This window comes from Neoarius graeffei, chromosome 28 (assembly GCF_027579695.1).
Source record: "Neoarius graeffei isolate fNeoGra1 chromosome 28, fNeoGra1.pri, whole genome shotgun sequence".
Taxonomy (NCBI): Eukaryota; Metazoa; Chordata; class Actinopteri; order Siluriformes; family Ariidae; genus Neoarius; species Neoarius graeffei.
In genome coordinates this window covers 5,635,111-5,653,015 of record NC_083596.1, presented here as the reverse complement: position 1 = coordinate 5,653,015, position 17,905 = coordinate 5,635,111, and the positions used below count along the sequence as shown (strand labels likewise).

At 42.6% G+C, this 17,905-nt stretch overlaps 1 protein-coding gene across 8 annotated transcripts in view; it reads left to right on the top strand.

Annotated features, from left to right (window-relative positions):
* znf618 (zinc finger protein 618) overlaps positions 1–17,475 on the top strand; it is a 117,780-nt gene extending 100,305 nt beyond the window's left edge. For 3 of the 8 annotated variants that reach the window (XM_060912296.1, XM_060912294.1, XM_060912295.1), the window contains 2 exons: positions 727–1,385; positions 3,934–5,269. In XM_060912296.1, the coding sequence (XP_060768279.1) occupies positions 727–1,385; positions 3,934–5,011 (1,737 nt within the window). In that variant the 3' untranslated portion in view covers positions 5,012–5,269. Of the gene's footprint in view, positions 1–726; positions 1,386–3,933; positions 5,278–11,934 lie in introns of those variants that run through there. The other 5 variants (XM_060912300.1, XM_060912301.1, XM_060912299.1 and 2 more) reach the window with 3 other exon arrangements.
* The last annotated feature ends 430 nt before the right edge of the window (positions 17,476–17,905 follow it).

Genomic DNA, 17,905 nt, shown 5'->3' with positions numbered 1-17,905 from the left:
CTGTCACTCCTGTTAGCAATGTAGATAGGGTTGATTGGCATTGATACGGAGCTCAGATATCAATGCGCTGCCGAAGCGCGCAGAAGGTGTTAGTACGCCTGTCATTATAGTGCGGACTTTCCATAGCATAGAAAATCGCTACGTTTCAATTTGTGTAACTGAACTTGTTTCATATCACTGGTCATATAAACCTATGTAAACAGGAAAAACGCGGAAGAGTTTGGTCGCATCTAACTACAGCCCCAAAAAATACCATTGGCCATACTGAGCCTAGCTACATTGCTAACAGGAGTGACAGCGCGTCTGACTGCGTCTGACTGACTGGGAGGTCGTGCAAAGCTCGGAGAGGTACGGAGCAGCTCGTCTCAATTCAGATAAGAGCATATTTCATTATGGAAGTACGGTGGACTGTTCCTTTAAAGCAGTGGAAAAACAAAGTGTTGCGCACGAGTGACTGTTTTGTATGGAATGTCGCTTGACCCCGCATTTGTATCTCCACCAACATGGCTGACATCTGGGTTTCTATTTTTCTTTGACGTCACTTGCAAGTCAAGGATTCAAACATAATTGACGAATCTGTTCTCTTAACCTTTAAGTGAGAATGAAAGTCTTGGGGTTTTTTTTTAGCCTACCGCGATTGCTGTAACGCATGACATTGATGAATTATAAAGTAATCCAGTAAGCTGTACAAATATAACTTTTTTTTTTTTATTTCAAATTCTTCAGATTCCAGAGACTAGAGCTACACAGCAGAAAACAGGCGGTGAAAAGGAAGAACAGCAGATAACCATTTCAAATGTGCACTCTTTGGAATCAAAGTACCATCCAGATGCAAAAGAACAACAGATTAAAGAGAGAGCTCTAGCGTTGTGGATCGGTCGTACCGGTCTGCCGGCCCGGACAGTGGAGGACGAGGACTTCATTAAAATGATGGAGGTTGTTGACAGGAATCTGGCCATACCCCAGAAAACCAAAATCAGCAACCTCATTGAGAGCATTTATCAGGATGAAAGAAAGAAATTTAAAGACCGACTAGCCACAGCACGGAAAATCACGATTGGCCTTGACATGTGGACAAACAAGGGACTTGGTGCGTCCTTCCTTGCTATAAGCGCATGTTACTTTTGCACGGTGCAGAACCAACCCGAACACACATTATTGGGTCTCGAACGGATCTCCCGTCCACATACTGCCGATTCTGTCAAAGCTTGTGTTGACCAGTGCACTGAAGTATGGGGGATACCAGAAAACAAGATTCTTACAGTTATCACCGATAACGGGAGCAACATGGTTGCTGAATTCCGATCAGAGGAAGAAGAACCCGGTTCTGCAGATTCAGAAGAGGATGAGAGGATGGAAGGAGAAGATGAGGATGAGGAGACGAGGTAAGTCCGTTATAGAGTTCTTAAATTTCAAACTAGAAGAGCACTCGGTAGAGTGTATACCTCCGCCAAGCCACATGTTCGGATTTGCATCAAAACCTAATCAATTGTTCCTTGACCCATGGCTCACCTTTCCTCCAAATTTCATCAAAATCCGTTAACTACTTTTTGAGTGATGTTGGGAAAAGAAAAAAAAATCCTGGATCCACATACATATCAGGATCCTGGATTGGCATACATATCCGGATTTGGATCAGAATCTAATCAGTTGTTCCTTGGCCCATGGCTCACCTTTCCACCAAATTTCATCAAAATCCGTTAACTACTTTTTGAGTGATGTTGGGAACAGATGAAAATAAAAGTCCTGGATCTGCATACGTGTAAGGATCCTGGGTTGGCATGCATACATACTCAGATTTGGATCAAAATCTAATCGATTGTTCCTTGGCCCATGACCCACCTTCACACCAAGTTTCATCCAAATCCATTCACTGCTTTTTGAGCTATGTTAGGACCAGACAAACAAACGGAGCCGAAAACATAACCTCCTCCAACACAGTTGGCGGCGATAACTAACAAATATGAATAATTGAAGCAAATGGTTGATTTTAAACCCTTGTTTTGTTGTGGAACCACAGTTGTGCCATAAGTAACAACTGTAAAAGATACCATGGCTTTCATTCAGTTAACTTTATTGTATTGTCCCGTGAACGGACGTGTGTTTTTCAGGGGGACACACACACAACAAAAAAACAGGAAATAAATAAAACAACCCATGCATTTATCCTGTACATATAAGGCGCTTTTGGAGCAGAGGAACTTTTTCCATGGTTCTTCGACTTGTTGGAGGAAGTTCTCCCTTTTTTGTGTGTCTGCACTACAGGAACTGAGGACAATCATAGTTCTTAGAATGTGGTTCTTTTTAGTACCGAGTTCGCTCTGAGCAGGTACTCTCCCAGCACAAGAGGAACCATGAGTGATGCAAGTGTATGTTGATCGGTTGAACATAAGCCAGTGCAACACTGGCAGCTGCCATTTTTAAAAATCCATGTAAACAAAAGTCAAAGTCCTTCCCGTGCCAAGACTGCCCCTTTTCCACCAAATCAGTTCCAGGGCTGGTTCGGGGCCAGTGCTTAGTTTGGAACCGGGTTTTCTGTTTCCACTGACAAAGAACTGGCTCTGGAGCCAGAAAAACCGGTTCCAGGCTAGCACCAACTCTCTGCTGGGCCAGAGGAAAGAACCGCTTACGTCAGCGGGGGGGCAGAGTTGTTAAGACCAACAACAATAACAAGACCGCAAAAGGTCGCCATTTTTAAGCGCCGAGAAGCAGCAGCTGTACAAATGCGAAGTCATCCATTATTATTATTGTTGTTGTTGTTGTTGCTGCTGCTTCTTCAGTGTTGTTTTTGCTTCGATATTCGCGCCAAGGTTTATGCAAACGTAGCGACATAATGATGTATACAGCGACATAACTGACGTATACAGCGACGTAATGACGTGGCTTCCCTTAGCACCACGAGCTATGGAAAAGCAAACTGGTTTTCAGCTGGCTCGCAAGTTGAACGAGTTGTGAACCAGCACCGGCCCCGAACCAGCCCTGGAACTGATTTGGTGGAAAAGGGGTAGACCTGGTCTTCTCAGGCAGTCTCCCGTCCCAGTACTAACCAGGCCCTTAAGACGCATTGGGCGGTGCCGATCTCCACTTCTATAGCCCTCGGCCTGTTGCCTATACAGCTAGGGTTACAGCGGGGGGGCTGGGCCTCTGGTAACTGGGAGAGTTTGACTTCCTACTCGCATCTGTATTGCCGTGTGCCTTGCCAAATGGCAGTAGGTACCATTTTTATGATGGTCTTTGGTATGGCCCAACTGCGAGTAGAGGCAGACGCACTAAACCACCAGGCCAGCTCACGGTGTGTAAACAACAGTGCTTAACGTTAAGAAATGGAGGGAAAAAAGTGGACAAATGGACCTCCAGGCTTTATTGAGCATCAGTGCAACAGAGGAAATGCAACATGATTTTTACGTGTCAAAGCGAAATATAAAAATCTCTGCTAGCATTTACAGTTGTTTAGTGGATGCTCTTATCCAGAGTGACATACAGCACACCCAGAGCAGCCTCGGGAGCAGTTGGGGGTTAGGTGCCTTGCTCAAGCCAATGGCTTCAGCCATTCCTACTGGTCCAGGGATTTGAACCAGTGACTTTTTGGTCCCAAAGCTACTTCTCTAACCATTAGGCCATGGCTTCTCAGTTTCCTGCTAACATCACGTTAGCAAGCTGGCTTGCGTCACTTCAATCTTCCTGCTCCCCCTTGGAGGTATATAGTTCTTGGAGGAGCTCCCAGTGGGTATTTCCTCAACAAGTCCCGAGAACTGTTTGGTCCAAAAGCGCCTACAGTACTCTATAATAGTACCCCTCCCCCCCACCCACCCTTTTTCTTTGGGGGGGGGGCAGGGTAGCTAATTGGGTATTGTACTTAAAGTTAGTGTATATGAATGTGACATTAAAATAATAAAGTCCTGTGTGTCTGTTTGTCCTCTGTCTGTTTCTCAGGTATGGAAGTATTAAGGAACGGACACCCTGTTTTGTTCACACGTTACATTTGGTCGTCAACATGATCCACAAAGACGTCTCTCTTACACGTCTCTTGGAAAAGGTGAAAACGGTTGTCAAACAATTTCATAGGTCTTCAGTTGCAATGGAGAAACTTCACCAGCTCTCTGGACTTACTCGAATAAAAAACAGTGCGACAGGATGGTCCAGCACATTTCAGATGCTTTCACACCTCCTTCAGGTGAAGGATTCCATGGTCCAAGTTGCGAATGAGATGGGTTGGCATTGTCTCCTGCCAAGTGAGTGGGTGAAGATGAGTGCAGTCCGAGATCTCTTGCTGCCCTTTGCTGACCATGCAACAACACTTCAGAGCGACACAATGTCCCTGTCATTGATTGTACCAGTCTTACTGGACTTGATCACTCACCTCTCCCAGTTCTCTCTGGAATCCTGTCACAGAGACCTGCGTAGTCTGGCAAACAAACTGAAAGTTAACCTGGAGCAACACTTCGGCTGCTTTCTATTACCCAGTGAGGCCAAGTTCTCTCCACTGGCAGCTGCTGCTTGCTTTCTTGACCCGACAGTTGCAGGAGACGCTCTTATTGAAAACCCAGATGATGGAATCCAGGAACTTTTGAATGAAGCAGAAAAATTTGTCTATACTTTAACAACACAGGGGAAGGATGATTTGGATAAAGATGATGGGGCTGCATCAATGAAAAAAGTTGAAGAGGAGCCTTCCTCAAAGCGACCACGATTTAGGTTTTTGTCCAAGTCGACGTCCTCCAAACTGCCAAAACCAAACAAGGCTCAACAGGAGATGAGGAAATACAAAGAGGAGCTTTCATCTCTCAAGATCTCAGATTTTGAGTGTGGAATGGACTTTTGGTTGGCGCAGAACTCAGTGACGTATGTGACTTTGAAGCCTCTGGCCTTAGATTTACTCGCAATGCCTGCATCACAGGCTTTTGCCAAGCGGGTGTTTAGTATTACAGGGGACCTGATGAGAGCTCGTCACGACAGGGCAAGGAGGGAAGTGGAGAGAAGTGCCTTCCTGAAACTAAACCGAGATAAGTAAACTGTATCAAGACAACAGAAGGAAAGACTTGCGCCTAAATGTTACACTAATGTCACTCATTTTCCATTTCAACAATTTTTTTGTAATTTGTCTTTTTTATACTGTTTTATGTGCTTTTTTTATTTTTGAAGCAGGGTTATTGGAAACTGGGAAACAAACAGGTTTTGCACACTGTTAAATGGATGTTTGATGGGTGTTTTTTTTTACGCCCTAATTTAAAAAAAAAAATTATTGAGAAGTACAAGTATGTCTTGTCAATGTATGCATCCAGAAAATAAATATGACTTGTCAAGGAAATATGATTGTATTGCACTTTTTCTAAAAACCTTTGGTGTTCAGTTTTATATGATATGTGAAAGAAGTACGGTAAGTCAGTAACACTTTCTCATCCGAGAGGGTGAAACGCAAGTTCAAGGTATCCTTCACCAAAAAAATCCATTACCAGTGTTTTCCCCAGAAAAAAATGAAAGCCCTAAATTCTGGCATGATAATACACAAACAATTGAGTGCCAATGGTGTGAAAGCAAGCGCCAAAGGCGCGAAGTGAAACTAGGGGGGTCCGGGGGCATGCTCCCCCGGAAAGTTTTTTGAAAATAGATGCTCTCAGGGGGCGGCGCACGGTGGTGTAGTGGTTAGCGCTGTCGCCTCACAGCAAGAAGGTCCGGGTTCGAGCCCCGTGGCCGGCGAGGGCCTTTCTGTGTGGAGTTTGCATGTTCTCCCCTTGTCCGCGTGGGTTTCCTCCGGGTGTTCCGGTTTCCCCCACAGTCCAAAGACGTGCAGGTTAGGTTAACTGGTGACTCTAAAGTGGTGTTTACATTAGACCGTATCAGCGGATCATCAGATTAACGTTTTTAAAACGATTCGCGTGCACACAGCAACGCCAATACACGGATACGCTAATCACATGACTAATTAGACGGCACGTCACATGATCCCAGTGCATATCGGGCATGCGCAAGTCACTCACCACTTGCAAGTGGAAGGATGGCAAGCGAACACCTTCTCCAGCAGATAAAAACACCTGGCTGTGATGTTCGTGTTCTCACTGAGTTTAAGCACCTGAAGGAGGTTGAAATGTGTAAATGAACCTCAGTGCGGCTCAGCGCTTCCTCCTGCGCTCCAAATCACTCCGCCCAGAACAGCGAGTGCCCTCTGGAAGGTGCGCACTCCGGCCCTGTGCAGCTCACAGAGCGCGCGAGTGAAGCGCACGAGCAGTGATTCGGGACTGAGCCGCTGTGTGTGTGTGTGATCCCAACGCCAGCGAATCAGGAAGGTGGATGTCACAGTGACGTTGTCCAATGACGACGTCAGCTAGAGCTCAGCACTGCATTTCCTCGTTCCTCAATGTTTACACAGCACCGGATCAGATACGAACTGGGTTGAATACGTGGGCCCTGGCGGATTCAAGTTGTTCCGCCTGTGGAGTCGTTTCCCGGCGTTTTAATGTGCACGGACAGTGCATCCGCGACGAAAACGAGACGGATACGGTCTGATGTAAACACCACCTAAATTGAGCGTAGGTGTGAACATGAGTGTGAATGGTTGTCTGTCTATGTGTCAGCCCTGTGATGACCTGGCGACTTGTCCAGGGTGTACCCCGCCTTTCGCCCGTAGTCAGCTGGGATAGGCTCCAGCTCGCCTGCGACCCTGTAGAACAGGATAAAGCGGCTAGAGATAATGAGATGAGATGAGATGCTCTCAGGTGCATTTTCAGAGTCTCGGAGGTTTTAGATGCATGATTATAGGATAGATTTTACCAGTGTTTCAATGATTTCTGACCTAAATAGTATTAATGTGAACACATTTGAAATTTCACCTTAAAGTTCAACATGCAAGTTAAACTGTTTTGTTATAGATTACTGAGGTCTATGATTGATTGAAAATCTACGGGGATCCCTTTTAATTACCTATGATCAAGTCGTGTTGTAACAAAAATGTGCATGAAAATATAAACAGTGGTTTGCTCCATCTTATGCAATCCAATGAAGAGAATCGATCATCATGACCTCCTGTTGATCCCAAAGGGATCTGAACCTCAGAACTGCCACCTTAAAATAAGTCGCTGTATTACTATAACTAATGATTTAGAACGTTTTGGATGCAATTATCATAATATATGTATAACTAAGATACGCTGAAAAGAAAAGTAAGGCAACTGCATATTATAAAGTTTAAATTTTGGCACTTTATTAAATGGACTAGATTAAGATTAAAACGTATATTTAAAGGAAAAGAAAACTTAATTTCTACAGTTTAAGTTTGCAGAAAGATTATGTACTTTTAAACACATTCATGAAGGGAATTTGTTTATAAGTGTCAAATGTAGCATAATTGCGAATAATAATAAGCGTATTCGGCGGTGTGATGTCACTGTGAGCCTTTAACGAAAGAATAATCCGGAGCCTTCTTTTGTTAAATGGATCCCAGTGACATCACACTGCCAAAACTGCTTATGATTATTATTTGAAATTATGCTGTATTTGACACATTTGGACAACTTCACTTCGTGAGAGTGTTTATAAGTGCATAATCTTTCTGCAAACCCAAACTAATGAATTAAGTTTTCTACTCCTTTAAAGCAGATTAATTCTCCTTGGCTTTTGCTTGGCCCAATGTTGATCAGCCCTCTCGTAGTCCATCTCGCTGTCATCCATGCTGATGTGGATTAATTTGTCCAGCGAGTCTCCTCCTAGCTTATTAAAATCAGTCGGCTTTGTCCGTCTGGCGCGGGACGACATCGGCAGCCAATGAGATCGCTTATAATGAATCGGAAACTTCCGGGATGTCCGTTTTCTTTCGATATTTTTATTGGACGGTTTGAGCACGTGATCTTGGCATAGCCAACAGATTAGTTTGTTTACATCATACCACGCGGACATATTACTTTGACAGAATCAACGCAAACATTGGGAAAAAAAAGAGCGCTTGTTTAACACAAATATCAATCAATATGTAAATGGATTTGTTATATGCTCTCCTGTGTATCTAGTTACTTACTGTATGGGTAGGAAATTTAACGTATCGGTATAAATCTAAGCGTATCGGATTTTAACTAAAGCGACTAAGCGTATCGGCAGGCAGAGCAAGCGTATCGGGCCCAATACGCTAAAACGCTTTGGGGAAAACCATGCATTACATCCATTTAAACTCATTTCATATCCTGAAACTGAGAAAATTATGACTAAAACATTGACGGAAATTTGACTAAAATTAAAACTGAGCTCCGCTGACTAAATCTTGACTAAAACACCAAAAAAAGAAAAAAAGTGACTTTAACCAACTATAATTTTCATGAAGCGACTAAAACTCGGTTTAAAATTCCAGTCAAAATTAACACTGACCTGGATTCATACAAAAAAATTTTCTGAGCTGTGTAAATTCTGTATGTCAAGAATATTCCTGTACTTTTGTTAAAAAAAAAATCCAATACTTTTGGTCATCAACTTTTAACATCTTTTATAATACTTTAGTACAACACTATATGTAATACAATTTTTGTTCCTAGTTAATAAGTGTTATTTTTCTAATTGCTTATGCCTCAAAAGTATAGAAAATAGCTAATCATTTAATTAAACTTGGCTTTTTTGACCAGGACATTGGTGTTTTGACATGTACCTATTTTCATTGATAAAATGGGTGAATTTGCATATTTTTGTTCACATAAAGTCAGAAAAAAAAGAATCAAAATTAGCATGTATTTATATTAAAGTTATGCAAAAATGACAACAAAAGAATTCAAAGTGAGGATCAAAATTTCCAATTATATTATAAATCACTTTCACAAAGCAGCACCCACAGGTAGTCTCCCGTCATGTTCTCGTTATATTGTCCAATTCAACCCAATTATAAAACTAAATCCTGTCAGCTAAGGTATGGTAAGCCCTGGCCTAACTATGCTGCCAAAAATTGTTCAGGCTGAGCATGTACGGGAGTCCAGGGATATTTCATAAGAGTGTGTTATTTCACTCGAGTCACTCCTACAGCTGTTGCGGCAGTGAATGCTGAAGGACGTTTTCAAGTTCAAACCATGGTCTGAGATTCCACACCTTTTGATAAGAGAGAAAAAAATCATCACTGAATACCAAACCTGATATCTGGTGATCTTAGTTTTCCAGTGTGACTCTTACACTAGAAATACCTACTAATATACATACACTGCTTGGCCAGGGGAAAAAAAAATTGCACACTAATATATTTCATTGAACCAGCATGCCATTGTTTCGATAACCTTATGCAATGTCGCATTTATTTCCATCCAGAGTTGTATTAATTTTTATGCCGAGATCTTGTCTTGATGACTGGAGAGTTGACCCACACTGTAAGGTCTTCTCCAGCATCCCAAAGGCTTTCCACGGGGTTAAGGTCAGGACTCTGTGCTTCCTGAACCACTCGTTCACAATTTGAGTCCTAATTTTATCCCCATGCCATCAGGGAAGAAATAATCCATTGATGTGATGATAATCTGGTTCTTTAGTACCTTCAGGTCGTCAGCTGACTTCATTTTATTGCTCCGTAACGTTGCCGTAATGGGTGCATCGCTTCATGCGCTTTCCTTCTTACCCTGACATGCCCGTCACTCAGGAATAGGGTCAGTCTGGACTCATCAGACCACATGACCTTTTTCCATTCCTCCAGAGTCCAATCTTTATGCTCCTGAACAAATTGAAGCCTTTTCTTCGGAGTATCCCCGCTAACACATGGTTACGTGCTCACCTTTCTTCCACGAAGTTGGCAGTTCACCACTATCCTTCCAGGTTTTAATAGTGCGTTGGATAGTTCTTAACCCAGTTCCAGTCATTCCAATAATTTGACCTTCTGAAACGCAGTAATGTCTTTTCCATGACCACGAGATGCGTCTTTTAACAAGGTTGCTTAAGAATGGAGAAGTTACTCACTGCATCAGTTAGGGTTAAAAGAATTGTTGCCAGCTGAAACATACTAATCATTGCATTAGTTAATTATTCAATTGGAGAAGCTTATGGATTTGCATATTTAAATCCAGATGGCAGGTGTTATGGGTTGTTTTTTTTTGGGGGGGGGGCTGGCAGCATATAAAAGCTCTGGCACACCAATTTAGCGAGCTTTATTTTAGCAAGACTAGGCAGAGATTCTGCAAACAGATTTACAGTGGCATGAAAATGGTAACTCGGACCATTATCGGAGATGTCCACAAGCGCTGGCGATTTTCTCCACCTACCCCGACGGTCTGCGCCGGCTACTCGATCCCAGAAAAAAATTATAACATGCCTTTCAGTGTTTGAGCGATTTATATCGTCTCTGCTGCCTATAATTTGCTGCAAATCCAATTATTTCACCACGAAATTGTCTTTGATTCTGGTCTAACATGACCGGAAGCGACGCCATATAGGTTGGTCGATTCTTGCGCTCCGATTGGCTGAGCCAGACCATGTGACCACGATGTAGTGTATGTAGTTATGTTACAGAGCCAGGCAGCGTACTACATAGGGTAACTGAGAAAGCCAAGCCTGCGCACAGCTGGAGGGAAATTTCATACATATTTTACAGGGAAATGGTTAGTAATTTAATAGTTGAGAAAGCACCTGAAGCCACTAGAAGGCATGTAAATTTCAAAATTTTCTAGGGGGGCATGCCCTAAACCCCCTAGCACTAGCGTGTCTTTGGCGTACCGCGGCAGCTTTGCCACCACAAATTCCGGAGCCCCCTCCTACTTTTTTTAGCCAGCTATTTCAGATTTTCTGAAGAACCCTGCTTATTTCATTTGTTTGGATGTTCATCTTCAAGAAGTGCTTTATCTTTGTCAGGGTCACTGGGTTTGGAGCCACTTCCTGGAATAGTGGGCATGAATTGAGAATATCAGTTCATCATAGTGCACCAAGGACCTGCTGATTCACAGCTAGGGGCAATTTAGCCTGACTAGGTGGAAGGAAACTGGAAATCCTGGACTCCACCCATATGGACACAGAGAACAGACAGTACCCTAAGCTTAGGATTGAACTTTTTATCTGTGAAGCAGCAGCACGCTGACCACTGTAGCACTGTCAAGTCAAAGTCCTTCCCACGCCATGTGGCGCATAGGGCGGCGCCGATCTCCGTTTCCATAGCCCTCAGCCTCTCACCTATTACATAGCTAGGGTTCCAGTGGGGGGGGCTGTCCAGAAACTAGGAACAAATTGTAATAAGTAGTATTTCACTATCGGTACTGGTACTTGTATGCATAGGGTTTATAGTCCTTAGTAGAGACCTGGGCTTTGTTTTCTGCAATACTGGGTCTTAATTTCTGTCACACACACACAGGGGAATGTATGTTTTTACCTCTTATCCTTCATTTCAAGTTGATGAACATCTGCAAAAGGTTGCTCTTGAACACACCACAGTCAAACTTGGTTCGTGCTACTTATTCAGCATTGGGTTGGTGTGTCGTGGCCCAAAACAGCTTCTCCAAGCCTCAAAAAATAAGCCCATTGAGTCAGTCTGATTTGTTATGCCAGCTAAAGTATCCACTCATATTCGAAGAGTAATAGCATTACAGGGTTTAGTTTTTTTTTTTTGATCTGGTAGGGATAATAATGCCACCACAAGCACTAGTTTTGCCTTATGGTGTTCGTTTCAACAGCACCTGGCAACCGTGTTATTGTTTTCTTATTTTCTTCAAAGCTAGAAATACCATACTATAGCAGACTGCTCTAAGCCTAGTGTGTCGGGACATGAAATGTGTGTTAGGACATGACACACAATCCTTTGCTGAAACAACGATGTGGTTTTAGGAATGTAAGCCAAATCAGAATGGAAAGGATCAGATATCATCAAGGGCTTTACATAAACCCTTTTACTTTTTTTTTCTCCTTTCCTGGAAAAATAAACATTGGGCTTGTCACAAGCATTGATCTGTCCAAACAGAACCTTACTTTAACTTGTTCCCTCTTCTTTGTGTTTTATTCCAGAGAACAGATTGCTTCCAGAGAAGGAACGGCAACAGGTTGCTGAGCGCTTGCTGCGCATGATGTGTACCGATTTGGGTCTACTTGGTGTACTCAGCAGCAAGGACTTCCTTAAGCTGGCCCAAACTCTAGTGGATACAGGCTCCCGTCATGGTGCTTATTCCATCCGCGATGCTCTTGGAGACATGAGCACTTTAGCTCTGAAGCAGCTTCCCCGCATGTACAACCAGGTCAAAGTGAAAGTGACGTGTGCGCTCGGATCAAACTCCTCCTTAGGCATTGCTGTGACCTGCCATTCACAGACTATTGGTCTTGATTCTTGCTACGTGCTAACAGCGTATCAGGTCGAGGGAGTCCGGCTTCGACGTTATGTGCTAGGAATTAAAGAGGCTTCTATAAGGGAGGGTCCTGAGCATGTCCATCACTGGGTCCAGAATGTCCTTTCGGAGTTCGTCATGTCAGAAATTCGCACGGTCTACGTTACAGAGCCGCGTTTGTCACTGTTACCTAGTTGCGGCAGGTCCAGTCTTAGCTTGCGGTGTGCTGGATGCTCTCTGTCGGCCACTATTCAGGCCGTCCTTGGGCGACGTAGCCTTCAGTCCCGGGGCCTGCATGAACTTGGAGAACTTCTGGCAACATGCCGTGACATTGCTGGAAGTAGTAGCTTTAATCGAGACAGCAAGGCCACAGATGACTCTCCACCGCCACCTTGCTGGGATTTGACTGCTGAAGCATTGCTCAAGGTTCATGAGAACTTTGAGGCCGTATGTGAAGTGTATGGCCGCTGCAAAAGCACAGCGCCGCTTCTACAAGGCCTCAACAAGCATCTTCTCAGCACACTAGCCTCCCTGCTAGCACCGTTGCGCCAAGCAGCACAGGAACTGGGAGGTGATCGTTGGCCCACTCTTCAACAGGTACTGCCCTCCTACCTTCGCCTGGAGAAGCTCTTTACCTCCAAGGCTGGAGAGGCAGGTGCAGGCAGCAAGCTCTGCCACTATTTTCTGGAAGCGCTAAAGGAAAACTTCAAGGTTGAGCGAGTCCACCAAGTGGCTATGATCCTGGACCCACAGCTCAAGCTCCGACCAGTCCCCGGATACCAGCATGAGGAGATTATCTCCAGGGTGTGCGACATGGCTGCCAGCATGAAGGAACCAGTGAGTGGAGGTCCATCTGGGATCTCTGGAGATGAGAGGGAGACCGACGGGCCAGCCGGTCCCAAGCGAGGGCGCATGGATTCTGGGATAGAGAGGCCATCTTGCGCTGCTGAGGACCCACAGGTTCGGAAGGAACTGTTCCAGTACCTGGGTGAACCGCTCTTTCAAGCCACGGGGGATCTCTTCCAGTACTGGAGCTCCGTCATGGACAGATATCCCAAGTTGTCCCGGTTGGCTTTGTGGCTCCTGGCAGTGCCCGCCATGGGTGTCCGCAGCGAATGCATCAGCATCTGTGAGCAAACCTTCGCCCTAAAGAAGAAGCGGGAGGTCACAGCTGAGGAAATGAACAAACTCGTCTTCCTCAAGTGCAATTTTGCCTGAGGTAGAGCAAGGCCACCAGCCAGCACTACTGACTATTTATGAAAGACACTAACGTATTTAGTATCTAGGCGCTGGTCTAGGTTTACTTTGTAGCTTCTTTACGTCTTTGGTTAGAACTCTTAATCTGGAGCGAAAACCTATTCCTGGATCAACGTCGATGACCGACATGCAGTTAAGGAGTTCTTTTTGTGGATGACTGCTGTGGAGCAATACGTTATCGAGCAGATATCACCTACACACACCTCAAACCTCAACTTTCTACTGCCCTTGGTAACCTAGCAGCGAAAAAGAGAAGCCCTAATACATGGATATAAACTTGTCAATGCTTGAATCATCTAAACCAAAACATGGACACACTGTATGCATCATCTTATTTGCTTTCCTTTATTTTCCTAATCAATTCCCCCCCTCCCCCCACCCAAAGTTAGGCTGCTAGACTCTTTGTCCTTGTCCTTTGTCCTTCACTTTTCCTGCCTGAATTGTCCTTATTCTTCCCCACCCCCCCGCGCAGCCAAAAGTTTATTAATCTCCTTTGCTTTTCTTGCTGTACAAATGACCTCTTAGTTATCAGGTCTTGAAAATGATTTCAGGTATCCTATGTGCATTTCGTATTTCAGTGTTTCTAAATGAGAGTTCTTCACTGGGTGCTCACTTCCACTTGTTTGATGAAATAATTTGGTGTTTTTAATATATGCCTCTTAAAGTCTGGATTTCTAATGGTCTGTACTGATAGAAGATGCCGCATATTGCACAGTTAGAATCTACATATGCATGAGGAATCAAATATTCAAATTTTATTCTAAATGCGTCACTCTCGTCGCAGTCGGTGCATTCAACCCCCTTCCGAGCACAGCAGGGTCTAACCTATAGAGCTGAAGATCATATACATGAGTTCATCACAACAATTTCCATGATCTTGGCTGTGAGACTGTCTTTGATGGACACAGAATAGTTTATATTTAGAAACAGGTGTACCATGCAATCATTTTTGCAACACTGGTACAGCCCAGCCCAATGTGATGGGGAACCTTCTACGCAATTACAAAATGGTTTACCTCGTACTAAATTTACTTCCTGATCTCGGACAGTCCAGATAGGAGATTCGGTGTGGTTTTTGGCATCACGGCATGTTCACGATCAAAATAACACAAGGCCAGTTTGAAATCATGTGAAGCTATATTCACATGTAGAGATCCCTTCAGAAAAAATCATAGCATCTTAAAGGGTTCTTCAGTTTTTCCCCTTTGGGAGAACTCCTTAAGTTTTATGCACGACCCTAAAATATATGATCCATGTAGAACCATTTTGGAAAACTGTAACCGTTACTTGGTGTAGATTGTGGCAAATGTTTGGACCCTTGAGCAAGACCTTTAACCCTGAAACTACTGTACTGGATACTACTTTAGGTAAATAAATAAATAAATAAATAAAACGTACATTAAAACAGTTAGTTTTGAATTGTTGTCCTGACTGTGTGTGGTGGTCTGGAAAACCTTGCAAAGGATAAAATTCTGATCTCTAACTAACCACGAAATCAAGTCGTACATGAGCTGATCGCCGACAAGGCACGTCACACCGAGTTGGCTATAATCCATGTATGATGAGATTGAGCATAATAACTGTTTTATTCTATCCACATTCACTGGGTTTTAAGAAACGGAGAATTTTTATTCTGATTTTTTTGCAAATTCGATAAATAAAAACTTTATACAAAATGTCCAACAAAATCATTTCCGCTTAGAATGAAACAAACCGGCGAAATGACAGCATTTTGTGAAAAATGTGATGATAATTCTTAAAAAATAAAAAAAGATGCGTTCTTACCATCAAGTTCTTTTATTCCATATTTTGTTGCTGCTTTTGTATTTTTTGGGGTTTTTTCTTCTTCTTTAGGTTTTTTTTTTTTTGTGATTGGCAAACCAACTTAAAGGTGCATTACCGCCACCAACTGGGCTGGAGTGTGAAACAGAAGATTGGGGGGGGAGATTATATTCTTTTAGCTATTTCTGTTTCTTTTAAATGCTTAATTTTTGGGGTTTTGTTTTCAAGTAGAGTTTTTATTTCATCCTCGGCTGGTTCAGCAACATGCGCCACCATTTTGTTTTTCTCTACTCATGGTATATGAGCTGATATCCTAGTTGTATGGTCAGCAAAGCGCGATTGCTCATAGCCAGTGAATGTGGATAGAATAATTTTTTTTTATAATTAGTTCTGAAAAGAGAAGGAGAAAAGGGTTTGGTTCTGTTTTGGATGTACGCATTTTGAAGTTTAGATACCACCAAAAGCTAAAAGTAATAATTTGATTTTAAAGGTTCCATTCCAGCTGTGGTGCAGGAGCCTGATCAACATTTAAACAGCTGGTATCCGATTACACTCGGAATTGTTGAAATGCATGGCCATGTTTTTTCGACACACATCGATCAAGCAACCCAAAGCATACAATTCACTGTGTGAGGAAATTATTTAGCTAGCAAGGTTTTCGAGACTCTGTGTGTGTGTGTGTGTGTGTGTGTGTGTGTGTGTGTGTGTGTGTGTGTGTGTGTGGTGTTTTTGTTTTATTTTAATTTTTTTTTTTTAGCAGGCAGACTGTTTCCCAGCATGTTTTAATAAACGTGTTCTTTGCAGGCAGACACAAAGGTATAGTCAGAAAGTAGACTAAATAAACAAGAAATGTCATTTTGGTTAAAAGTTTGTTATTGGCAAAACAGCAATGGGGGGAAAAATTTTGGTCAAAACATGGTTAGGTCTCAGCCACAACAACATCTGAGAAGGTTTTCCAGGACCACCAACGGAACTGGCACCGTTTGGTCACAAAATGGCCGTCTAAACTGTTTAAAGATCTTTTCTAGAGTTCCTAATTGTTGAAATTTTCTCACTGAGTCTTTATAGCCAGGAAGTTGAAGGTCCTCTTATTAAAAATTCTATCAGCATTGGTGTGCACCAACGCACTCATGCTTGTTTAGGATAGATTTGTATTACTACTTTGCCATTTATGACGTCTTTTTGGGATCCGGCTTTGTAACACCGTCGACATCCCTGAATGCAAACAGTTGGAAGAAGACGAACTTGTTTCAGTTCGGTTTGAACGGAGAGCAGCAGCTTTAGCTCTAAACGCATCCTCCGTATTTTAAAAAGTTAATCGTTCTATCTTTAATGCACTGGATTTTTAAAAACCAAATGGGAAAATAGGATAATTAGTTTCTATAATTAGTCATCATTCAATGACAGAATCGACGATCTTATGGAAAGAAGAAAAAAAAAACCTCCTTGTTTATGGCCACGCCTGATCATTTCTCTGTCTTGTCCTAAAGTGTAGAGCTGTTCTGTTCTAAAGATGTACAGACATCATGGAAGGATGGGTGTTTGTGTTGCTTGGACAAATTTGAGATGAACTGGATGATGTTTATTCTTGTTGTTGGTGGTGGTGGTGTTGTTGGTGTTTTTTTTTCTATAGCCACAAGAGGGTGCCGTTAAGCTCCTGCTTCTGGTGGGAGTGGCCAAGCTCCTTACCTCCTTTTGTATACACAACTTTGATAATAGAATTCTTCAGAAATCGGTACCGTTTTTTTTTGTTTGTTTGTTTGTTCGTTGTTTTGTTTTTAATTTTCTGCTTGTATGCATCCAGGGGAGAACGCATTTGTTTAGACTGCCAAGGAAGTATCAGATTGTTCTCATCAGCATATTCACATTTGCAATATTTAAATAAAAACAAATGTATTCATTTTCAGAACCCACTATTTTTTTTTCCTTTCTGCTAAGTGCAAAAAGAAACAGATGGTTGCTTTTTAGTTTGTTTTATTTTAGTAGGTTTTTTTTATGATTGTGTATGACTTGTTTGAACAGTAGGTCTAATTTATACTTTTTTAGCAGCACTATTTTTATATCTATATATATGGTTAATGATAGAAGTTTAACTCATTACTGATTCTCAGTAGTACACCAAGCGCTGTGCAGCATCCTCAGAATCTATCATGTACTGTGTGAAAATAAAACGTACGGAAACAGGAAATTTGTCTTATTTCTTTTTGTGTCCTCATCCTCTGTGTGTGTGCACGTATGTATGAGGGAGCGTCATGCTTCAGTCTTTAATACGCAATTACAGTACAATATTACATAATTATTAATGTTGATCAGGATCATTCAAGGCCGTCACGAATAATTATTGCATTCCATATCCGAATATGTTCATAGACTTGGTTATTAATGTGCATTCTCAATTGTTATAATCAAACTCCGACACTGTATTTAATCATTATTACACGACGGTATGATCCTGATTGAGATGTAGGTGTTGATTGATTTTTTTGTATAACAGCAGCTAATAACTTGTACACAGGAACCTGAGGTGGTAACAGTAAGTCCAGTTCATAACCCCACCCCACTGTTGATTATTTTCTTCTAACTGCACGCCCTGTTACTTGAGAGCTGAAGCCATTTTT